Below are 24990 nucleotides of genomic sequence, written 5' to 3' on the forward strand. Positions count from 1 at the left end.
CAGTGGCGCATTACAACCAATTCAATCATTGCAACCAATCAATGTTGGGCCTTTATTTTTTCCTACCTACGTATATATTCAGTCGCGCACCATAGAAATTGGTCAGGTATTTGAGTGTAGTTTGTCATTTCAGATATTCTTCCGGATTCCACCGGTGCCGTAGCTCATACGGGATCATGAGATGACCACATACATACATACATACATACATACATAAGTACATGTACGTAGGCAACGTACCGCTAAATCTCGAGTTATTCGGGGGGTTGCCAAGGCCACCTGCTAAACTAGATTTAGTTTAGATCCTGTAAAAGAGGGCTGTTTTCTTGAAGATCGCTTCCTCTAAAGGTGAAGGTCCTCAGCTTTTTGCCTTGGCAACCCCCCGAATAACTCGAGATTTAGCGGTAGGTTCTTCGGATTCAGTACTACATGATGTATGTACTATACATGTACTCGTATTTCTCTGACGTTTGTGGATGCGACTGATATTGCATGCCATACAAAAATACGCCAAGCTCATGATTTTGGGTGTATGCAATAATGGCCCAGTTCAAAAACGTCAGCGAAATACTAGTATTGTAGTGTCAGATTGGATGTGCACTCCCTGTGAATAGCCAATCAGCAGAAGGCTGGGCACGAGCTAGGTGCCATATAGAGCACTTACTTACTCTACCTCCATAATCATTAGAGTGTTCTACCGGGTTGACTTCAGCTTCGTTGCTGGGATGTACAGCAAGCTGACTGCAGGAACTGTATGTAGATTTCTCTAGAGCACTACATACTCTAAATGTTCAGCATCCGCATTTAGTTAAATGTTGAAATCTGATTGGCTGTTTAGGGGTACGCAACTCCATGTAGTTAGAGACACCTACTCGTAGTTTTTTTGGCGTTTCCGGACGCAACTGCTATTGCATGCCATACAAAAGATAGCCTTGGCGAGTTTTTTTCTGTGTATGCAATAGCAGTTGCGTCCGGAAACGCCAAAAAACTACGAGTAGTTGCTAGAGTACCCGATGACATAGGTGCACAGCCCCTGCATCGCTGTAAATACCGTGGTTCCAGGCAAGGACAACGAGGATTGTAGATATAGAGCTAGATAGAGTACATGTATTGCACTTTTTGAACTTGAAGCAAAGACTACATGTATCTCAAGCGTATGTATGTAGTTAAGTTTGGTTCCTTGGGGTTGACCTAGTTAGGTGTTGAGCTCAGGGCACAAAAGCCCAGAATTAAACGTCTACCGTTCCGGATCCGACACAAAGTCTTTCAAGAATAATGGAAATACCTATGAGGGACACCAGTGACTATCGTGAGTCCATATCACGCCGCGCCAATGCGTCCATAGCCGTTCTTATCTCTCGCTAGTTAACTAACCTGCACAGTATGTACAGTTGGCACGGCACGCCATCCCCAACCAAGGCTGAAGAAGGGATGATCAGACATTCCAACTCTGAGTCAAGAGTCAACAGGTTATGTGTCTTCTGAGTCGATAGATACCATTATGGGTATTTATATCAGCTCTCTATCAGCAAAAGCTCACTTTCTTTCAAATTATAAACCAATACAATGACCTCCGAAAAACGAGTATGTGTCTTCTGTGCCTCACGGCCAGGAACAAATCCAAAATTCGCTGCAGCCGCTGAGAGCCTGGCAGAAGAGTTATATCAACAGTCATGGAGCCTAGTTTATGGCGGTGGAAACCGAGGCCTGATGGGCTCTGTTGCTAAAACATTGTTTGACAAAGGTGGGAAGGTTCATGGGATAATCCCAAGAGCCCTTATTCAACGTGAAGTGGTAAGAAGGCTCCTAAATCCCCTACTATATATATAAATGATCAATTCACTCACCAAGGTCTTTTTTTTGCTACAGGAAGGGGAAATGGATATTGGGACTGTCACAGTGGTGGAAAGCATGCATGAGCGGAAGAACGAGATGGCGAAAGTCAGTGACGCATTTGTTGCATTGCCAGGCGGATTTGGCACTCTGGATGAGCTGGTCGAGATTATAACCTGGGTACACAACTGCCAAAGTCCGTAGATATTATGAATTTAGCTAATATTGAGAAAATTAGAGCCAGATTGGGATACACGCGAAACCAATTGTTCTATTCAATGTCGACGGATTTTTTGACAATTTCTTAAAGATGATGGAAGACTTCTACAGCAATGGTTTTGTGGAAGAAGAAACAAGGGGAATACTAAGAGTAGCTACAACTTCCGGTGGGGTTATCTCTGCCATTGAATCCTATGTCCCTCCAGATGGACGTATGAAGCTTGCTTGGGATGAGAAACTAAATCCATAGCTGGATACGAGCGCGAACAATATTTAACCAGTTGTCATTGTAAATCTCTTTTATCAATATCAAATCATTGATGTAATTTAAGCCCAAATAGACCGCATGTATGGACCCAATAGTGTTTTAACGGATAAATGAGATCATTTAACATTCACACTTTTTTTCGGCCAGACAAAGTGAGAAAATATATCCTAACAATGTGTTGAGAAAAAAATGCTGGGAAATTATCGCAATAGCACAGAAGTCAAAACTTTCAAACCTCCCTTCTCATGTGTGGATTACTTATCTTGTTATATAGAAACTAGAATAGCCACAGGATCTACAAAGCTCTAGGGGATCTAAAACATTATTCGGTTGGCATCGTACATACAAGATAAAAGAAGATAGTCATTGGTATTTTTTAAACACTAACTAATGGCAAAAAAATCTAAATGAGATGACCCCCATGATCGTTATGCTTGCATTTACCCACCCAATTCCCTTTTACGCAGTAATCCTCTTTACACTTAGGTTCCCAGCGGCCTCTTTCTTCTTCTTTTGCTTTATCGACTCTCTTCTCCGTTGCTTCCACGCACGATTCCATTCTCCCCTGTTCTCATAAAACTTCTCGCTCCAGACGTCCGCCATCGTTTTATCCCCTGGCGCCACCTCTTCAATCTCCTCTACTGCCTTGGCCTTCTTCTTCCTATCTTTCTTTTTGGGCTGTCCTTCGTCCTCTTCCTCGACCGGCTCATCCTCGGCCTCGGTAAGTATCTTTGGAGTTGGTATCTTTGACCACACACTCAACGCGCCTAAAAACCTACTCTCGGTATGCGGGAAAAGTAACGGAGACTCAGTAGAGGGGGTATAAGGTGTGGCATCCTTCTTCACCGAGAGCAGATCTTGTCCACCAGGGAAACCTCCGACAATCCTCGGGGTAGACGGGACGAACCCAAGCTTTCCCCCATGACCCATACCATCATCTTCATCTGGGAAGAATTTGCGATGTCCAATTGCCGTGTCTGGCGTGGGCGCGGCGGAGCGGTAGCGATCACGAAAGGGGGCCTGGACAACTGGTTCCTCCTCTTCGTCCGAATCGTAATCGGCGCCAAAGCCGAACTTAAAAGCCGAACTTTCAGTAGTTGCGGAAGCGGGGGAGGGGGCAACTCCGACTTGGAGTAAGGTTGTATTTTTAGTGGTGGGTTTGTAGAGAGCTTCAAGTGGATGGACTGCCTGGATGGGTGGGTTTGTGACAGTAGGAATGGTGATTTGCAGGGCAGGAGCGGTAGTTTTGGGTGAGGTGGTAGAAGAAGACTGGAGTGGTTTGGTTGGCGAGACGGGGGTGACTGGGGTGATAGGTGATGTCTTTTCAGTAGCTTCCTCTTCATCAGATTCGGAACTTGAAGACTCAGATGACGAAGAGTCGGACTCCGTGGTGGCGGCGGTTTGAGATTTCTTTGAGGGGGCCTTTGAAACAGGAATTTGAGGTTCTGATTCAGATTCCGAGCTGGAATCATCCTCGCTACCCGCCTTGGCTTCAGTAGGAACCATGGTGGCTGCATCAACCATGACCTCGTCATCACTTTCCGATGCATCTGTGACATCCACGCCCTTTGGCGTATCTGCAGATTCCGGTACCTGGACTTCTGTTTGCATGATTCCATCTGCTCTCTTCTTAGCCTTCTCTTCCTCTACCACATCGCCCTTCGCATTTACCCAGCCGACCCCTTCGACATACTCGCTCGCCATTTTCTCGGCGGCCTGGTCTTTATCGAGCTGGCTAACCCTCAAAAATTGGGGAAATTTGGTGTTGTTCTTAAACTCTTTGATGACCACCTCTCTCTTACGTTTTTTCTTATCTTTCTTCTCTTTTTTATCTTTCTTCTCTTTCTTCTCCTCCTTATCCTTCTTTTTCTCGTCTTTGGGCGTGGCTTTGTTGGGAGGGAGGGGTGTCTTGAAGAGACATTCGCGCTTAGACTCGTCCTCTATCTTCTTTGCAGACGAAGATGCTTTGCCGGCATACTTTGCAGAGACGCCTGTAGGCACAGCGGGTTTTGTCCAACCACGTTGTACCTTCCTTCCTTCGGGGAGTCCTATTCCTTGGAGGATGCCGTCTTCGCCCTTCTTTCTTTTCTTTACCTTTGGTTCGTCTTCAGCCTTACTTCTCTTCCTCTTCTCTTTCTTCTCCTCCTTTCTTGCCCTCTTTGCGCTTTCGGCGTCCTCCATGTTTCCTTCTGGCTCGGGATGCTTCACCCAAGTTTCGGGTCTAGCCTCTTCTACGCGGACCTTTACACCGCGGAAAACAGATCCGTTGAGTCTTTTCTTCAATTTATCTGCCTGGTCCTTGGGCAGATTAATGAATGCGTATGAGTTCTCTGGGAACGTCTGTATAGTATGGTAGCTCAGACTCTGTCTAGTGGCTTTGTCAAGCACCGATTCGGGTATTAACGACGCTGTCGTCTCCGGTGTCAACGGTACGATGTGAAGTCTTACAATCGCGGGTTCGGTGTCGGCTTTCGCAGGGACTTGTTTTTTCGTGGTGGAGGATTTTTGTTGTGACGAACTAGCCATTCCTGATCGCTAAAAAGATATTCACCGAGATCGTTAGAGAATTGCCGGAGCAGAGGAGGAAAGAGATGATGGGTATATCGGAGAGGGTAGACCACGGAGGGGGTATTTAGAGAACTTACCGTAGTTTGACCGGGCGGCAAGGTGGAGCGGCGAGACTTTTGCAGACTTGCAGTGCCCCACTAGAGAATAATTCGATCGATCCGGTGTGGGTAAGGAACAGGTACCTGGGGAGGTATTGTATGTGCGATGGATAATTTTTTTGACGGTGGGGGATGTAAAAATATGGCATTGCGACATCGGTTATGTATGGTAATTACTCATGTATAAGGGATGACTCATAGTTGGAATAAGGAGGCTTAGCGCTAGGATTATGTAATCAGGGGATCACGTGGTACTAAGAACTATCTGTATATAAGGAGCAACAAACTCCCATAGTTGTCGCTGGAACTCAGCGGCGCAATAGTATCTTCTTTGCACTATAAACATATTCCTCACAAAGGTCACGTGTTCAAACCCTCCTCAAGTCGTCTATTCTCTCACACTCCAATTCACAGGTTATGAGCCCGGGTTCTGCCAAATAGAATCCGCACTACACCATCGCCACCTCGCTTAACTCAACAACACTTCATACAACATCATGCCTTCAGAAGGAGAATCGTCATCCAAGGCTGCTGAGATTAAACCCTCAGAGACAACAGCTACCAGTAACATTCGTCTCAAGTTTGATGGACTCCCTAAACTTCAAGGGCAATCCAACTACCAAACTTGGGCGAGTGCCTGGAGGATAACGTTCGACGCTGTAGACTGGTGGGAAGCGTTGAGCATCGAGAACCCTGACGAGAATGACACCGAACTCAGCAAGACCGAGATAAAGAAGGCTCGTAAACAAATGCACAGCCTTCTCATCTCTGCTGTATGCGAAGAAATACAACCAACAGTCGTCTCCGCCGAAAATGCATTCTACGCATGGAAGGCGCTCAAAGACCTCTACGATCGTGTCTCACCCAACACCACGATCACCCTCCTCAGCCGCGTCCTAGACACGAAGATGCAAGAAGGCGGATCACTGACCGAGCATCTCGCGACCTTCGATGCGAACTGGAATACTCTCAAGTCCAGATGCCAAAGCGCAGACCACAAACTCGCTCAGGCTCTCCTACCCCTCACCAAATCCAACGAAGCCATGGCGGCATTCCTCCTAAGTTCGCTACCCAAATCGATGAGCAACGTCGTCGACAACATCCAGACCAAACAGGATGTTACCTATGAAGACGTACGCCAACGACTACAGAACCTGGATGAGGTAGCCCCTCAAACAGGGAACAAGGTACTCCATACCAGGAGTACCACAAGCGACAAGGAATGCACCTGGTGCAAGAAAAGGGGACAGCCTTACAAAGGCCACGAGTACACGGAATGCAGAAAGCTCAAAGAACAGAACAAGAACAGAAAGGGAAGGAGAAAGGACAACTCGGCATCGGTTGTAGTAAATGACTCTACAACCACTATCTGTATGGTACGCCACAACAACTCCCAACCCCTTACTTGGATCCTTGATTCTGGAGCGACCTCTCACGTCACACCCTTCCAAGACCAACTCATCAACATCCGACCTCACACCGGCAACGTCCGAACAGCTGATGGAACCAACCACGCTGTCACCGGAATGGGAAGCGCTAGTTTCAGCTGCCACCTTCCCGATGGAAGTAGATCTTCCATACTCCTCACCGATGTGTTGTTGGTCCCAACCTTGGGAAATGTGGGATTGGTCTCCGAAACCGTGCTCGACAAAAAGGGATTTAGAACGGAGTCAGGAGGAGGAAGCAAGTTGGTTACAAAAGAGAAGAAAGGAATAATTTGGGCAAAATTGGAAAAGGGACTTTGGAATGTACAAGTAGTTAGCAATACAGTTCGTTTGACCTCTTACGATGAATGGCATCAAGCGTTAGGCCACCCTGCGACACTAGAAAACTTGTATCACGACATTCAAAGGCTGCCTCCCAAACCAGAAAGTTTCCACTGCAGTCAATGTGCACTATCAAAAAGCGTACACAAGAAACCTGCACCAATTAGTACTAGATCCAAACGACCATTCGAACTAATCCACTCAGATCTATCTGGAAAGTTCAGTATACAGTCACAAGGAAAAGCTCAGTACTATATGTCCTTCATCGATGATTACACCCGCTTCGCATGGATATATCTCCTGAAACAGAAAGAAGACGCAAAGAAGGCCATCAAGGACTACGTTACAAGGATCGAAAAACAGTATAGCACAACAATACTGAGATTCAGAACGGATGGTGGTGGTGAATACATCAACAAGGACATAACGAACTACTTCGATTCACAAGGAATAGTTCATGAACAGACCCCCCCATACACTCCTGAATCTAATGGAGTTGCAGAACGATTCAACAGGACGGTAACCACAATGGTCAGGTGCATGATCATGGACCATCCTAAGTCGTTATGGGGAGAAGCATACGCAACAGCTGTCTACCTCAAAAACAGGCTACCTCACAGTACGCTTAAGGGAAAGACCCCCTTTGAAGCCCTAAAAGGAACCAAGCCAAGTATACAACACCTTCAACCATTCGGCAAAAAATGCTACGTCCACATCCCAGAAAACTCTAGGCCAGCAGGAAGCAAACTAGCACCCCGAGCGTATGAAGGAATCATAGTTGGATACTCAGACAGTGATAAAATATACCGTATCTGGATAGGAACACAACATAGGGTAATTGAAAGTCGGGACGTCACATTCCCCCCTCCTGAATCAGGGGAAGTCTCAGTGGAACTCGACTTCATCCCCAGCCTGAAACCAGAAACGGCAAATGCACCATCAGACGACGGATACGAATCAGAAGACAGGTCTGATCCAGAACCCGAGACAAATGCAATCGAAGAGAACCGTACAGAAATGCCAGGATTGTTCCCAGAATCACCGGAACTGGTTAGAAAACCACCACCGGCTACACCAGACAAGGGAAAACAACCTGCCGTACCTATGGGACAACCGCGAGACCCAAGAGACAACTGGGAGAAAATTCCAGCACCAGTCGTACCATTCAAAGGCTTCAAAGGAAAACCACTTGTGTCAACAACACCCAAAGGTACACCACCACAACCTCCAAAACGATCAGATCGAATACGCCAGCGAAAAAATAGAGAAATTGAAATAGAAGTACGAAGGAAGGAGTATGACGAGAAGGTAGTAGAACAACAGAAGTTACTTACAAGTTATATCGAAGATGTGAAAGAAAATGGCCCAGGAGACAAAGCCACTGAACAAGAATTAATCGATCAATACAAAGAAGACTTCAGACGTTATAGGGCTGAGTTAGACACGGAATATCAAGACGTATCCAAACTCCCCCCGAACTACCATATACACCTCGTAACAGAACCTTCCAACTTCAATCAAGCTATGCAGAGCGACGATCAACACCTATGGAAAAAGGCGATACAGACTGAGAAAGACGCCCTTGACAAAGCCCATACCTGGGATATTGTCAACAGACCATCCAACCGAGCAGTAGTCAAAGGAAAATGGGTATTCAAAGTGAAACACAACGCGGACGGAACAATCGAGCGGTACAAAGCAAGGTACGTTGCTAAAGGCTTCACCCAAGTACAGTACCAAGACTACGATGAGACCTTCGCCCCCGTTGCACGATATGATTCTCTACGACTCCTATTGGCACTAGCTGCACACAACGGTTGGATACCACAACAAATGGACGTCAAGTCAGCCTTCCTGTATGGTGTACTCAAGGAGGAAATCTACATGGAACTGCCTGAAGGCTACAGACAGGACAACAAGGTTTGTAAACTTCGAAAATGCATATACGGACTAAAGCAATCACCCCGTGAATGGTATGCTTGCCTAGCAGACTCTCTTCAACGGAAAGGATTCGTCCCAGCCAAATTCGACCCATGTGTCTTCATACACAAGAACCACCATCTATACATATCGGTGTATGTAGATGACATCATGATATTCGGACCCGACTCCCCATTCAGAAAAGAAATCAGACAACTACTCAAGGCAGATTTCGAATGTACGGATCTCGGTAACTCGAAGTTCATATTGGGAATAGAAATAACGGTAACCAACAACGGTATCACACTATCACAACGCGCATACATCAACAAGATCCTGGATAAATTTGGAATGAGTAACTGCAAACCAGTTGGCACACCACTCGAACCGAACCTCAACCTTCACAAAGGCGAACCGGAAGACCAAATCGAGAAACCAACTGAGTACCAATCCATAATAGGATCACTGATGTACGCGAGTATAGCTACCAGACCTGATATCACTCATGCCGTTACCGCTCTCTCTCAGTACTCCTCATGCCCAACTGAGGACCACCTACGAGCAGCCAAGCGAACTCTCCGATACCTCAACGGAACCAAAGACTGGAACCTGTTCTACCCGAAGGGGAATACTAGAACACTCGACGGATTCTCAGACAGTTCCTACGCTTCAGACCTAGATGACAGAAAATCGTTCTCAGGATACGTGTTCAGACTAGGGAAGTCAGCCATCAGCTGGAGAAGCCGGAAGCAGAAATCAGTCGCAGTCTCAACAACAGAAGCCGAATACATGGCCCTGTCCCTCGCAGCTCGACAACTGGTATGGATTCGTAATGCCTTACACGAACTCCAACAACAATACCAGTACTTCATACACGCCGACAACACAGGTTCTATTGAACTCTGTCGGAACCCACGCATCCACGACCGGTCCAAGCACATCGACGTTCACTACCACTACACACGTGAACAACTCGAAGCCGGAACCTTCGAAATCCTCTACGTTCCTACCGAAGACAATGTCGCGGACATAATGACCAAAGGACTACCAAAACCAACTCACCAAAAATTGTCAGAATTGATACGATGTGGCAAGTGAGGGGAAGTGTAAAAATATGGCATTGCGACATCGGTTATGTATGGTAATTACTCATGTATAAGGGATGACTCATAGTTGGAATAAGGAGGCTTAGCGCTAGGATTATGTAATCAGGGGATCACGTGGTACTAAGAACTATCTGTATATAAGGAGCAACAAACTCCCATAGTTGTCGCTGGAACTCAGCGGCGCAATAGTATCTTCTTTGCACTATAAACATATTCCTCACAAAGGTCACGTGTTCAAACCCTCCTCAAGTCGTCTATTCTCTCACACTCCAATTCACAGGGGAGGGGGGTGTGAAGGGGAAAGGAGGAGGGATGTGCGAGGATGAAAGCAAGAGGCAAAACAGTCTACGGGCGTCGCAAGTGCCACTGACAAGCTGTTGCTATTCTCGCATAAAATAAACTCTGCAACTCTGCGGGATGTTATTCGCCAAGACAACGATCCACGGATGGGACACCACGCGAGTTCCAATCAGAGCGAGAAATGAAAGATAACAAGGGTGAACCTGAGACATACTTCACAACACCCTCCTCAGGGTCCATGATAAAGCACATCAGGTACCACTAGTTAGTACATGTGCAGTTACATTTGCCTAGGTGCCTGCCTGCAAATGCTCTCATGACATTAACCCGGTGACCGGGCCACACACGAACGTCTTTCGCACTTCTAAGATCAAGCCCTGGGGCGTCTTTTGGATACATCGTGGATACAATACAAGACAACCTCACCGGTCTCGTCATGTCTGTACAAACCTGTGCCTGATTACTGCAAATCCGGGCGTAGCTGATTTAACGCCTGCCCTATCTACTTGCCTACGTAGCTACACACTCACTATCATAACACGATAACTGGCATCCCTTCAATATATATATATCTGCATCCGCGGATCCGGGGATCATTTCTTGAGCAGCACTTCAAAGATAGGCGTATCTAAAACGTGGAGGTCAAACCTAACAACCGCTACTAGGTACCACTCTAAAAAAGACTGAGCTAGTGTGCATCCTTGGAATTCCGGGTGTCTTTCAGTGTGCTCTCTACTCGCGGCAGGTAACAAGTACCCGAAAATGCACGTCCTAATCTGCAATTTCCATTGGAGTAGAAGTCAAAAATACACCAAAAACTTGCAGCTGCATATTCGGGTACTTCACGTCTGTCGCGAGTACTCTAGTGGCCAGATTAGCGAAGTAATCTGACAGACATGCAGTGCCGATTACGGGGAATGAAAGCTAGCGGCTAGTTAACTAACTGTTATTCCCTACAAAACACTGTACAATACCTAAGACATGTCTCTCGCTTCTTAGCCAATACCTCTGCCTCGAGGTTCTTGGAACGTAAAGCTTAGATTCCTCGGCCAGCAATCGTCTGAAATAAAAACCCAACCCTACTGGTGCCCTTGCACCACAATAAGTCTTACTTTTTGCAACTCGATGCGCCCGCGCGATGAAGGAAGGAAGGCTACGGTGTACCATGCATGAGATATAACAAAATCACATGGAAATCGGGGGACCCCGAGGAAATACATTATTGACATAGATATAGAATGAATTATGGTTGACCAGCCAGAAAGGTTTCAGTACCAACATTCGGTACCTCACCTACTCTCTTTCTGCCCGTAAATAGATATCTACAAATCCAATTGCAAACTACATAGCGTCCTCCCTCTCGGGATATGCGGTATGCATGGAATGTTCCTTCTCTCCATGTACGCCGTGCGGCACAGAATGGTAAAGGAGGCGGTGTTTCCATTCGGCGACCGGATGAAGGACTAAATATAAGGGCGCTTTAACCATTACCCATACAGTTATTAATAATTTGTATGGCCGGCAGGTGTTTGTAGGGACATTGGGAAGGTGTAATAAGTGCGCCGAGGCGGGGAGAGGGGTTTTGCCTACTGTTGATGTCGACGTCTGAGATGACATATAATAAATGAGTTACATACGAAGATTAACAAGATGTGCTGGCTTTTGTGGGACAGGTTTGTTTCTTCTGATACTTTTCTCTGCATCGATCATATATTGGGTACATGTAGCCAGCTAGGGAACAAATTCTCACGTGTCACCAAAGATTTAAGCCTTCATTTGCATGAACATGAATGCTCAAGAATATACTTGCTTGCATATTTCAATCTGATTGGGATCACAACGAGAAATCAGTATGAGAAATCAGTATAAGAAATCATTCTACATAAATATGTATGTAGTGGGTACGTAGAATTTGGCGGGTATTCAGAACTGAGTGATATCGCATGACTAGGGCATCATCCCAGTCTTCAAATATCACCCGGCTTAGGTCTTTCGTCGGTTTTTTTTTTTTTTTTTGCTTAATTCATTATCTTTCGTCGGTTTTAACGCTATCAGCAAATTTTTGGTCACTATTTCTTACGGAGATTTCATACCTGATTTCTTTTGATACTTGACTTTGAGAATGTTTTGGTACTTTTGGGAGCTGCACTGAAGTCGGAAACCTTTTGATATTTCCCGCCATCACCATCCATTTCAATTTTCTTGCCCCTCCTTATCCCTACCCTTTTCTTTATTCCCACTTTAAATCTAGCCTCCGCGCTTCTCCGATACTCGCGCGCATTCGTGATTTGCTGCCTGATTAAGTTTCACGGTTCATTCAATATTGATGACCATGGTTTAGTGTTTTGTGGACTTAATGGTCTGGGTTAGCTAGATCAGCTTCCGATGTAGACCCGAGAACATTTGATGTTGAAAGAGGGCGGATAATATCGGCCATGTTATGGACGTGTCAGTGACTTTGTGTCCGGAGAGTTCTCTCTCCAATTGGGGGGAACTCGGGTTCTTTCGTCATACCGTATCACTCGACTCTCTTGGCCAAGCTAAACCAAATACGGGATTAAGCCCCCCGAGATCTATCTTGGGAAACCTCAAGTGTTGATACTTCTTCATGGTTCTTAAATACATCTTTGTACCATATACCATCGCTCATAACATAGACCCTGCTATAATAACCTCCAAAGATAGATATTAGTAAACGCCCCCTAGATATAGGACGGAACAGTTCATTCATCTTCTTCAGTCATCATGCTCATTAGCTCCTTGAAGCAGTCTGATAATTCTTCTACCACATCATTCAAATCTTCGACGGCATCCTCCATTTTCCTTATTTTTGCCTCTATCTCCGGCTCCAGATCGCCACTCCACCCGTCTCCTTTTTCTTTTATAATTCTGTCTATCTCTGCTAAATCCGCCCATCGCTCCATGACCCTCTGCTCACTTTGCTTACCCGGCTGCAAAGTCAACTCCGACGTGGTCAATCGAGAAATGGGCTTATTATCAGGGCTGGAGACACATGATGGCCTTTTCTTTTGTATTGGGCGTATGCCACTCCCCTCTGTATCGTCATCTTGATTATCATCGGTCTCCGTCGGTCTTTTTCGTTTGGTAGATGTTAAATGGTCATCGAGACTCGCACTTTGGGGTCCTCCATACCCCTGTTCATGCTCATTGACGTTTTCCATTCCCCTCTCGTTCGAACGAGTGATAGACTCAGTTGGTGCCTTCTCCTTGTCAGTATTCGGTGTAGATACAGACACAAGTCTCCGTTGCTCTCTGGGCCAGATTTTCAACAAATTTTCCAGCAGCTTACCGAAGCCGGCCTTCTTGGAAAATTCAGTCTGTGTTTTATTCAAGTGGCTCATCTTGGAACCCTCGATAAAATCATCGACTTGGTCGATACATGCTCTGACGAGTAGGATCCGGCGCTCTAGATCTTCAAGAAAAAGGGGACCGATCTGCGGCGTTAAAGCGGGTTCTTTGTAGCTGGGGCTGGGCGGTGCCACTAATTTTAATTCGTCCGGTAGTTTAATTGAGTGGGCAGTCTCACTGGGCAGCCCTTCTTTGCCAAGGCTGTCATCGAAGAATCTAGCTTGTCCCTCGGGAAATACTGGTTTCATAAGGTTGGTAATAGTCTCCGGTTCCTAGCAGATAGACTTGTTAGCTGAATAACCTTGCATATAGGTGAGAGACCACACCTTTTCAATATAGCTAGTCCCTTCGAGTTTCAAACCCTGAAGTTGTTTGAACAATTTGTCAATATTTTGTAGGTTTACGTCCGTCTCCGTAGGGATACAGTCGGTACATGTATCATTGGGGACTATCGGTAAGTCTTCGACTGCCTCTATGTGGATGTCTTTAGGGACATCGATTGCACCGCAGCTGATAATCGGTAAATCGTTCCCGTCCATTTCCATATTTTCCAGGCGAGGAAGATTAATCTTTACTGCTAATGGTTGATCAAGTTTGCACCGCAAAGATCTCTCGGGAGAGTTGAAAGTTGAATAGGAACGTTGACCTGGTGCCGAATGACGAACTCTTATAGTCTTTTGAAACAACATTACCCAGCAGCCGAGTAACATTTTTGCCCATAAAGCCAAAGTTTCGCGGCGGATACGTACGTGGGTGAAATCAATATCACGTAATAAATTGAAAAGTTTATATGTTGGAGCTCCGGAAGGTGTCGGTTGCGGGGTGCATACGTACAGTAACAAAAAAGGGTATGGATTCGCTATGAATACGGTATTCCCGTCAATACGCTAGTACGGTATTGTATTGTTCGTGCAATGACGGTTTAATTCCATATTCTTCGTTAAATTCCACGGTCCTATATGGTAGTGTTTTCACACCGTTTTTTCTCTGACCGTTTTTTCTCTGGTGAGCAGCTTGATGCTGGTAGGGGATTGGCGTGGGGCTGCGTTTTTCCTACTGATGTAGGCATATATAAGTATATGTATCTATAATGTACTATCGCTAATTTTTCGAATATTGGAACGGTCTGATTGGCTGCTGAGTGCAGGGATGTTGATTAGTCAGCACAACACATCAAAGTACTGAGCACTCACGAGAGGAGGAGGATGGAGCCGAAGGCCCCTCATGATTGTAGAGGGAGAATTAAATTTTATTTGATACCCATAATTCAACGTACAACTCGCGGTCGCGAGTTGGCACACCCCTAGTCTAATATGTACTACGATACAGTCTTTTCGCGATCGGTTGAACCCTGACCCTGACTCTGACCTCTGCATAGCAACCAGCGCATCCCACAAAAAATCAATGATACTGGATTAAAAAGGCCATATAATTAGATAATAAATCTAATTAAATAACCACGCCGCAAAATCAATGATACTCAATGATACTGACGGAACTCTGTATCTGCGGCGCACATAATAAAATTTAAAAAGGCCTATATAATTAAATAATATATCTAATTAAATAATCTAACACGAAGCAGTGGAGTAGGGTGAGAGTGGTTTTGGGGGGGGGGGGGGGGGGGGGGGTAGAGGGCAGCGGAAGGGCGGTGGAGATGGTGGGAACTAGAGGGGCGGGAAAGGGGAGGGAAGGTGGAAGGAGTCTCCTCCATCAATATCAATATTTAATACTCATAGATACTCATAATGCAACAACTCGCGGTCGCGAGGTGGCACACCCCTAGTATATATGTACGTATGTATTCACATGAACGGGGCGGGGCGGAGAGATTTCTTTAATGTTCCTCACACCGGCTGCTTGGGCGCGTGGTTGATAGTTTGGGTAGGTTTTTGTGGGCGAATCCGGTGCCGGTAGCCATGAGAGACCAGTTTGCGACTTGTGGTTGACTTGTGGTTGGCCGCTAGAGCCTAGAGGTACTAAGTTGTCCCTGAGAGGTCTGTTACATGTAGTTTATGTAATTTGCTCTGCTTACACTACTAACTACTAGTGTTTATTCTCTCATTGAGGACCTACCACATACTAGAGGGCTACAGCTTTAGCAACCTAACAAGGGGATAAACAGCAACGGCGTTTAGCATAATGCATTAAGGTAGTCCGATACCTCATGGCGATGTTTCGTTAGGCTTGTAGTAATGAGATAGGGTCCCACTATACCTAGGAAAGTTTGCCAACCACGGCCACCCAGCAAAAGGGTTGGGTCTGAGTCTAGTGATATACTCAACCCGCCCAAACCGCCTAACTGCGCATCTAACTAGGTGTGAGGAACATTCTTTAATATCAGAGAACCTGATGGTTTGCTCTATTTGGGGGCCTTGGTACCACAGACTACAGGTATGTATGTATAATTTTCATTGGCTGTAGCCGAAGCTGATGTAAATCTGCTTACTAGAGTACATGTGGTTCTTGGTGTTGCTAATAGAGTAGAGGCGCGCTGAGGTCTTGGCATGCGGCTCCAAGAGAAATAAGCATTTATGGGGGAGATGTCGTCATCTAGCCGAGGGAAGCCGCCTGGCTGACCTTGCACCATCTGAAAAAAACGATTTCCAAGCAGCAGACAGGCATGTTTGTAATTATTTGAAGTGCATGTCTAGCTGTAAATAATCAAAGAATCAGCATTATCAACCCTCCCGCTGTACCTGTTAGAGTAGGACCACCGCGTAAATAAATACCCAATGCCCCAATGCACTAGTACAAGGAGTACTGATACGTAGGAACAGACGTACGTACTTGTACCTGATAACCTGATAAGCTAGCCATATATATGTTCATTCTCCCCCGCACTCTCAAACACCAAAGATTGTACGCCCTTTCAACTTTGAAACCCGCCTCTACCCTCCGTATCAGCTCTCTTTACCAGAAACCCAAGCCTTCACAACTTCAATTTCTTAGGAACTTCCAAAAGACAGCAGCAGAAATGGGTTCCCACGGCGACTTCAAAAGTATCGAGGACTCCCGTCCTGATTTCGAAGCAAACGAAAGTTTCCATCACACCAAGACCGTCAAGCCCGACTGGAAAGTCGGCGGCGGGGCCAACGACACTAGTTGGAAAGACCACAAGACCGTAGAGATCGACCCCTACGGTAATGGTCGAACCAGCTTTGACAATTATAAGCTTCTTATCTCTGGAATCATTCCGCGTCCCGTCAGTCCTCCCCTCCCCTCGTGACAAAGAGTAGCTATTCTGACAACAAATCAACAGATCGGCTTCGTCTCAACCGTCTCTACCGACGGCAAGTATAATCTGGCACCCTACTCCTACACCCAAATCGTCAACCATGACCCACCAATCTTCTGCATCGGTATGAGCGCCGGCCGAGGCGCCAACAAAGACTCCTGCGAGAACCTCCTCACAACCAAGGAATGTACCATCAATATTATTTCCGAGTGGTTCATTGAGGCCGCAAACTACACCTCCATCAACGCCCCCCACGGCGTATCAGAATGGGGTCCCACGGGACTGACACAGGCTGCGTCCACCAAGGTTGCACCACCGCGCGTCGCAGAGTCGGCATTCTCCATTGAGGCGAAGTTGATTCACACGCATGATTGGTTTTCACCTAGTACGGGGGCAAAGACGGGAACATTGGTTATTGTCCAAGGCGTTAACTTTCATGTACGCGAGGATGCGCTGAACGAGCAAAAGAATATGATTGATCCCAGCGTCTTGAGGCCTGTCAGCAGATTGGGCGGCGTCACCTATGGTAGGACGACAAGTGGGTACGAGTTGACGAGGCCAGAGTTTGCGGACGAAAAGGCGAAAGAGGAGGTAAAGGGATTCTTGTGAGGTTGGGGTAAATGTATAGTGAGCGTGTTTAGATATGATATTTGTTGATTAGAGCTTGGTTTGGCATTAGAATTGATTCGCGTATACTTTGGTATGATTAAGGTTCTCAATATTGGCCGGAGTGATAGGGGCCTCTCAGCCTTTCATAGTAATGGGATCAAGTTTAATTACATAGCGACCATTGATGCCATTATTTAAATAACTGTCATGAGACGCCCCAACACCTAAAGTGATAATCCATGATTTGAGTATTGTAATCCAATGTTATGTTGAACCATCCATTTAATATTAGTGGTGTATGAGGAGGCTCGAGTTGAGCCACATAATAAACTTGAGCCCACTCGACAGTTTTAGAACTAATACTCTTATCTCTTAGACCGTTAATATAGGCTCATAATATAGTTTCAGCTAGCAACCAATGATTCTAAAAACAAAATATTTTGCTGTTAAGTATTGGGAATGAGGGGTGACGGGTTGCAAAAAGTCATATCAGCATGAAAAGCTGTTGAACCGGGCATTTTGAAGATAAAAAATTCCAGGGGCCCAAATATTCCCTCCAACTGTCAAATAATCATTATCTCACTAAAAAGTAAATCGATTCAGCTCAAGCCCGCTTGAGTCAACCCATGGTTGTAAGCTTGAGCTGTCTTGGGCCAACGGATAATAAAAATAACCTTCTATCAGCCCAAAGCTTGAGCCAGCTCGGCTGATAGGTAGATCGATCAGGCTACAAGTTATCCGGAAGAGCTTGGTTCATGAATGTGTGGTGCTTTAAGATGGGTTGTGCTGTGATGGGTACGATGAAGTCAAGCAGTTGGCCTGAAAAAGATCGATGTAGTGAGATCATGTTTTTTTCGGGATGGAGAGAGGCTGTCTAGTATGAACCACACTTGTGCAACAGTTTAAACTATATGCAACTAGTACTACCATCACGAAAGAAAGTTCATATTTCTCTACAACACCCATATTTTGACGTAGATATGTCCCATTTTATTCGCAATAAATACCACGATAGCCTAAACCTTACCACCTTCTACAAATTTCAGATAATAGCGGAAAGAAAAAAAAATTGTCTTCAGCCCGGCTCAAACTGTGCTTAAACTAGCTAAGTCTCCTGCAACCTCTGGTACACTAAGTAAAACAACTCTAACCATCGTTTTTGGTTCTCAGACAGCGGTTTCCCAGGCGTCTGGAAAGAGCAGTTTGTAATCCCCTTTAGCCTGCTGCGGAAAGTTTTTAAAGCAACCATACTTTTCCAATCCTGGAAGGCGAAGCGAACGCGATTTCCATCAAGAACAAGGACACCGGAGTACATCTATCCATTCCGATTAGGTCTGTTTAAAATAGGGTTGCTGTCTGACATTCTTACCTTGAAGTCAACATCGCCGCAGAGCAAAGCAACAGTGATGTCGTCAACATGTCCGGTCTCATGGGCGTCGTAGAACCTTGGATATATAAGCTTAATAATAATCCCAAGGAAGGTGGTTTGGCTTACTTATTGGATTGCATAATTCCGTAGAATGCTAACCACTCGCTCATGGTGTGCTTATTCACAGAGCTAGGATGTATTGCAATGTTCTGGCCATTAACAACGTTCTTCCACCCCTTCCCGTCCTTCTGCAGCAGTTTTGGGTAAAACCCAGCGGCGACAACCGCGTTTACTACCGAGTCGTTTTCGCTGCTGTGGTTCACGGCATTAGGTGCTATGAAGAAGTTGCGACGGCGGTAGGTGTTGAAACGGCAGCGGTTGAGGTAATTTCTCTCCTCGTTCGTAAGGCTGAAGAACCCTGCGTCAATGACGGCAACGATAAGTTGCTGCTTCAAATCCTCAATTCCAGAAAGAGTGCGGCTGCTAAGATAGTTCTTTCGACAGAAGTCTGATTCGGTTATGTTGGTGCCTTGGCAAACTCGTCTCCAGGAGGAGTAAGCATTCCATCCTGTAAGCAGGTCGGAATCACCTGGGGGAATTAGCCACGAAGTAACCACTACTCTTAAACACTCATACCTCTTTTAAACGAAAACCTTACAGCGTCCGCCTCTTTGCGGTACCCCATTGGCGTGACAAAGGGGGATTTGGATGATAATATAGCTGCGATCGTGGTCACAGCGTCTAGGCAGCCATATACACTACCCAGCAGTACCATTTTGCCTAGGTAAACGTCAAGCGGTAGCTTTGCTAGCTGACGACCTAGTGGTGTGAGTTCTTCGGCTAACGTCAAAGCTTTTGCCTGTTTTTCTGTTAGATTCTCGATTTTGAAGTTTTCATTTACGAAAATTACCTCGATCAGGGAGTCAATGGCTCTTCTGATGTTCTTAGGCAGAGGTGCATCAAGTGCTTGAGCAAGAATCTCTTCGATACCCCCAAGCTTACAGATTTTAACCCTGAGTGCTAGATCTTGTAAGGATAACCTCATCATCTCAGGGGATTGTTGCTCGGCCATCTATCAAGAGTTTAGTTATTAGATACTCGGAATTAGCTGATTGGATTGAATTCACCCATTTATCATGTCTATCCTTTGTAAACATATGAAAGCACAGCCCTTCCTGGACTCTTCCTGCTCGACCCCTCCGCTGTTTTGCATTTGCTCTACTTACGAACGTTTCTACTAGCCTGCTTAGCTGCCTCCTCTCGTCGAATCTCATTTCTTTGTGTTTCCCTGAATCGATGACGCATGTGACATCAGGTATAGTGATACCAGTCTCTGCGATGTTCGTGGCTATAACAATTTTCCTCATGCCTAGGGGTGGCACCAAGAATGCAGCTTCTTGGTCTTCGCTAGCAATTGTTGAATGAAGTGGATAAACCAGCCATCCTCCATCTCTTTTATTCGAACCAAAGACTGGATGCGCTGATAAAAGATCATTAAGCCTTCGAATTTCACCCATACCAGGTAGAAATATAAGGATAGCTTTTGAGTAGTTGATATATTCAGGTGAAAGTGCTACTTTCTCAAGGAGCTGCATGATGAGTTCGTATTGTATCTGGTGTGGATTTATTCGTGAAAGTGCAGATTTAGTCTCCTTGGAATAACCAGTAAGAGCTGTACTAAGAACTACTTCCTTATCAGTATCAACTTCAGCATCGTTGTCATCCGCCCAATCATTGCGATTTCGAGGGTTCCGAGAGTCCTCTTCGGCTTTGAAACCAGTGACCTCAATTGCATCTTCAAGATAGTGAGTTCTGACAGGGAATGTTCGTCCAGGGACATTCATCACAGGAGCGCCGTTGAGGTATTTCGAAAACTTCTCCGCGTCGACAGTGGCTGACATGAGAACGACTCTATAAGCTGTTAGAAAGTTCTGGTAACCAAGAAAGAATTTCTAAATTTACTTCAAGTCCTTTCTCCTTGATAGCAGCTTTTTTAAGACAATCATCAAGAAATCGCTATCGATACTACGTTCATGTACCTCGTCTAGAACTAGATGGGTGACCTCCTCCAGATCTGGCGATCTTTCAAGCATGCGAACGACAATACCCTAAGATAATTAGTTAATACCACTACAACATTCTCACAAAATAAAGTGTTTTCTCACCGTGGTTGCATAAACAAGCCTAGTCCCAGTGTGCATATTGCTTTCTAGCCTGATGGCATATCCAACAAGAGAGTTTTTGCCCCCAAGATCAGACTTGCGTTCTCCAAGTTCTTCAGATACGCGGCGTGCTAGAGATATAGCTGATATTCGTCTGGGCTGTTTTCTGTTAATGTAAAGTCGAAGATAATACGAAAGGGGATCGTACTTCAGTACAGTAGATTTTGCATGGTTTCCCCTGAGAAAGCTGATGTTCTAGAATAAAAGCCGGAGTCTGCGTGCTCTTTCCACTATGATGACGTATATGAGTAAAGGTTATGAGGAAGAGATAGAGATTTAATTACCATCCTGTCTCTCCACAAATAATTACTACTTGCTCTCGGTCAATCGCAGCCAAGACCTCATCTTTGAAAGCCCACATCGGCAGTTGCTTCCTTCCATTCAACATGTGCAAATATTCAGGTGTATTTTTCTTATATTCCCAACTCTCTCTGATCATATCTGTCTGATAAGATCTTTCCAGTTTGGAGGGGTTAACATCCTGAACCTCTTCAGAAGATTTATCCAAATCATCTTTTGTAACCCGCTTTTTCTTCTTCTCGGCAGTATTCAACTCTTCTACCACGTACTCATTACTTCCAATATCTAATAGAGCCTGTAGTCTCCTAAGAATTTCCCGTTCCTTGCGTTCTGTTTCTAACCGTGCCTCTTCCACCAATTCGGCCCAAAGTGCACGCCACAAGGTAGGAAGACGAAGATATATCTTCTCCTCCTTCTTACCGCACAACTGAAACAAGGCATATGTGGCGATATATCCCTCTGCCTGTTCCTTTGTCGGCGTTCCAAACGAGTTCATAGAAAAAGCGGTGCTGAGCAATGATGGTGAATTTACAATAACAGGTGGCCGTTCATTGGAGTTCAATATCGTTTTAAATGACGAGACAGCAGTAATAGAGGACCAGTTGATAATTAATCGACTACGCGTAGATATCGATGTTCCGGGTATCATTTCGTATCGAACCTTTGAGCCCACATCCCTGATATAATTTAGCGTGATATTTTAATCAAATTTCTTGAAGGCATTATCGTACAAGAACATACCGACTCTTACAGACTTCGTCAAGTACGCTTTTAACCAATATTGAGCCCACTCCCGTTTTTCCTTTTGGTTTATTTTTGCCAAAACTACTAACTGTAAAACCAGCTTCTTCTTCGAAATTCCTGATGCTGATCATCTCTTCTCCGTTTTGTCCGACAGTTGTTTCTTCTGTAGGTGGTGGCTCAAAAAGCCCCCCTATTAAACCCATACCAAGATCATCATCCTCAATAGAGCCATGCTCGGACGAAGCAAATTGCACTCCTTCTTTACTATCCTCTCCGTCAGATTCGACGGTTCCCCGAGACAGTAATGGCGTTTGTGGTTTGGAAGTATGGGAATTCTTATCATCCCATTTGCCTTTCGGTTGCTTTTTTGCCCAGCTTTCTTTTTCAAGCCTTAATCTCTCTTCCGCCCAAATAAGCTCTGCGCTCCTAAGGTCAAGAAGTGGATCCTGAATAAGCGCTCTAAGTTTATCTTGTAGCTTTTTCAAATTTTTCATCTGTTCGGAAGAGAGTTCTTTGGGGGCTTGCGTTGTTTTGCGCCCTTTCCCTCCTTTTCTACTACCAGAAATGGCAGTTGAAATTGGATCAAGGTCATAAATCTGCGCTTGTAGTTTGACATACTCCGGTATAAGCTGCTCAGGATTAAGCTCTTCTTCATCTTCCTCACTCTCACCAGCTTTCACAGTTATTGCGTCCACACTGTGAGTATTATTGCTTTCCAACTTTAGATTTGGAGCAGCTCTAACTGATAGATGACGGGTATCAGATATTTGCTGACGAGGAGTGGATACCCCCGAAGAAGGTTGCGTTTCTGCTGGTGTTACATCTAGAAGAGATCAGAAATTTAACATTACGTCGAGGTCTAGGGAGACAGCAAGCTTACCAGATCCTCTTTTAGAAACATTACCAGATCCGGGACTCGCATCCAAGAATCCCGGAAGCTCGTCTTCATCGCAATATAATGCTAACCAGTCTAGGATATCTTCCATCGCCGAGTCGAGGCCTTTCTCTTTATCCAGTGAATTATTATTCCTTCCGGCTAATGTCTGTAATCCCTCCTCTACTCTTCCGTTAGGAAATCCCATGGCAGTTAATGTCTTGTGCAATATCCATCCATTCGCCAATAAAGTTTCTCCCCGCCTCATAGAGGCTTTAGGTTCGTCTGGGTAGAGTTGTGATTGTTCCTCTCTTGCTAACCTCAAGATCTGCTCTCCTAGACCAACCTCCTGGTTAATATCCTCTTCTACCTTCTGCTTAGAGGCGTATCTCGTAAGATTAAACCTGAAGATTTTCTCAAGTTTTAGAGGGAAACATATGCTCCTGATTGTGCGTTTTTCTGTTTCTGTCTTGTTTACAATCCTTTGTGACTCTTTATAAACCTTAGGACCGTTTTTTTCTACAAAACGCTGCAATTCAAAATCCGCTTGCTCTTCCTCAGTTGGAATAGTGTACTCTTTCTCATCTGCATTTGAACTCCCACTTCCTGGCTTGGGGATACCCGAAACTTCAACATCCTCGACTTTGCTAGGGACGGAATCATCCATAGGAGGCTCGGATGGCTTGACTTTCGATGGTGTTGAGGTTGTAGCGAAGCCACGCGCTGTGTTTGTGGCGGACTTCTTCTTCTTTGTCTTTGCCATTTTAATGAAACAGAATCTGGGGGTGTAAAGGAGGAGGTGTTGAGGGGAAGCTGAAGATCTTCATAGGTGACAGAAGATGTAATGCTTTGACCTATTACGTCAGCGGATGATCATTGAGGCTCGAAATAAAGTTTGTGTTACTAACCCGGATGCGTGAGCTGTGATAGAAAAAACTCTAGGGATGCGTAGTTGTTCCTCACGATTTTAAACTCTCTTATCTTATCATCTAATAATATCCGTGATAGATAATTGAGTCTTTGCGAAAAAGCACCGGCTCAAAATCTAGCCGTGGACAATTTTCTGCGAGGTTTGTATCACAACGTCTTTCTTACCGCGTTTGAGTAATAACAAATCACAGTAAGATGGCCGGGCCAGCCCGAATGTCCCTGTTAATATACCTAATATTGGGCTCTAGAAAGTACCAAGTCAGATTCTGTGAAGTATGTACCTAACGCATGGCCAGCGTATTTGAAATACTGCCGGCGTATCCTATAGTCCGACCGCATTCGCAAAGCGACTCCACGTACATACGTACCTGACTAGTGGAATCCCCTCATCCGCACCGAGACAGGGTTATCCCTTCAGCGGTCAGGCTGGACTAAAATACATGTAGTCAGGTTAACCTGTTTTACACCCAGATAACATCCAGCTTTGTGACCCTGGAAGCGGAGGAAGGGGTAAGCTAGCTGAGTGATACTCTGTGATTCAACCTCCCATACCATGGCCAGGCCACTCCTAATCTTGTTCGATCTACGGTTAATTTACTTCCAATTCCCCGTTGAAAGTCCAGTCCTTGATCAAGTTTATCTAACCCTAGGTCGCTCGCTTGGTATATACAGTCAGGGTAAAAAGGGCTTCAAAGATTGCACCTATATACATGTAGCTACCCATGCTTACATGTAGTTACCCGAACCAATTAACCACACATGTACCACAGCCTGAAAATTTCACCTTGCGTAGAAACAACGTGATTTATCTCGAGAGTAGGTTTTTACTGTTGAGGTGTGTGTGATTTTTTTTGCAAAGTTATAATATTTCGACTTATTTGTAGATCTATACGGCGTCCCGAATATACAAATCTTTACGTCGCAATAGAGCGTATTTGCCAACCGTCAATTTCAAGAATTTACAAATTGTGGGGCTCCGAAATGGCAACCGGGGCTGTTAATTTTGAATTTTGGTGGGGCGGCGTGCTGTGAGATATACCAGGAGGATCACAAGTACCCAGTTTTGTTACTACCGAAGCTAGTATCATGGGTATGAATTTTCAGTTCCAACAGCGTACTTCACAGGTAGCGTGATGGGTTGTCTGGTTTTCGGGGTTTATTCTGTCATACCGTTAACCAGATCGATTTTGGCCACTGCGGGGAACTGTCAATTTTGCCTCCCGAAACTGTCAAGTTTGAAGTGTCAATAGTTGAAAT

General features: G+C 45.2%; 6 protein-coding genes across 6 annotated transcripts; 3 read left to right on the top strand and 3 right to left on the bottom strand.

Moving 5' to 3' along the window:
• Positions 1–1566: 1566 nt before the first annotated feature.
• On the top strand, positions 1567–2302 carry H6S33_010435 (uncharacterized protein; the record flags this gene model as incomplete). The annotated part of the gene is made up of 3 exons (XM_044841820.1): positions 1567–1794; positions 1870–2013; positions 2072–2302. 3 exons carry the CDS (start codon positions 1567–1569, stop codon positions 2300–2302), a joined length of 603 nt encoding a protein of 200 aa, XP_044697578.1.
• A 477-nt stretch (positions 2303–2779) lies between these two features.
• Positions 2780–4846, bottom strand: H6S33_010436 (uncharacterized protein; the record flags this gene model as incomplete). The annotated part of the gene is made up of 1 exon (XM_044841821.1): positions 2780–4846. One exon carries the CDS (start codon positions 4844–4846, stop codon positions 2780–2782), a length of 2067 nt encoding a protein of 688 aa, XP_044697579.1.
• Positions 4847–5483: 637 nt separating this feature from the next.
• H6S33_010437 (uncharacterized protein) lies at positions 5484–9770 on the top strand (the record flags this gene model as incomplete). The annotated part of the gene is made up of 1 exon (XM_044841822.1): positions 5484–9770. One exon carries the CDS (start codon positions 5484–5486, stop codon positions 9768–9770), a length of 4287 nt encoding a protein of 1428 aa, XP_044697580.1.
• A 3031-nt stretch (positions 9771–12801) lies between these two features.
• H6S33_010438 (uncharacterized protein) lies at positions 12802–14157 on the bottom strand (the record flags this gene model as incomplete). The annotated part of the gene is made up of 2 exons (XM_044841823.1): positions 12802–13719; positions 13774–14157. 2 exons carry the CDS (start codon positions 14155–14157, stop codon positions 12802–12804), a joined length of 1302 nt encoding a protein of 433 aa, XP_044697581.1.
• Positions 14158–16424: 2267 nt separating this feature from the next.
• H6S33_010439 (uncharacterized protein) lies at positions 16425–17294 on the top strand (the record flags this gene model as incomplete). Its single annotated transcript, XM_044841825.1, has 2 exons — positions 16425–16652; positions 16710–17294. The coding sequence occupies 2 exons, from the start codon at positions 16425–16427 to the stop codon at positions 17292–17294; spliced, it is 813 nt and encodes a 270-aa protein (XP_044697582.1).
• Positions 17295–18399: 1105 nt separating this feature from the next.
• H6S33_010440 (uncharacterized protein) lies at positions 18400–23566 on the bottom strand (the record flags this gene model as incomplete). Its single annotated transcript, XM_044841826.1, has 12 exons — positions 18400–18609; positions 18664–18739; positions 18790–19252; positions 19300–19522; positions 19574–19735; positions 19791–20574; positions 20626–20771; positions 20829–20984; positions 21034–21115; positions 21170–21862; positions 21927–22752; positions 22810–23566. 12 exons carry the CDS (start codon positions 23564–23566, stop codon positions 18400–18402), a joined length of 4578 nt encoding a protein of 1525 aa, XP_044697583.1.
• Between the last annotated feature and the right edge of the window lie 1424 nt (positions 23567–24990).

The sequence above is a fragment of the Morchella sextelata genome, assembly GCF_020137385.1.
Source record: "Morchella sextelata strain SCLS chromosome Unknown scls_4, whole genome shotgun sequence".
Classification (NCBI taxonomy): domain Eukaryota; kingdom Fungi; phylum Ascomycota; class Pezizomycetes; order Pezizales; family Morchellaceae; genus Morchella; species Morchella sextelata.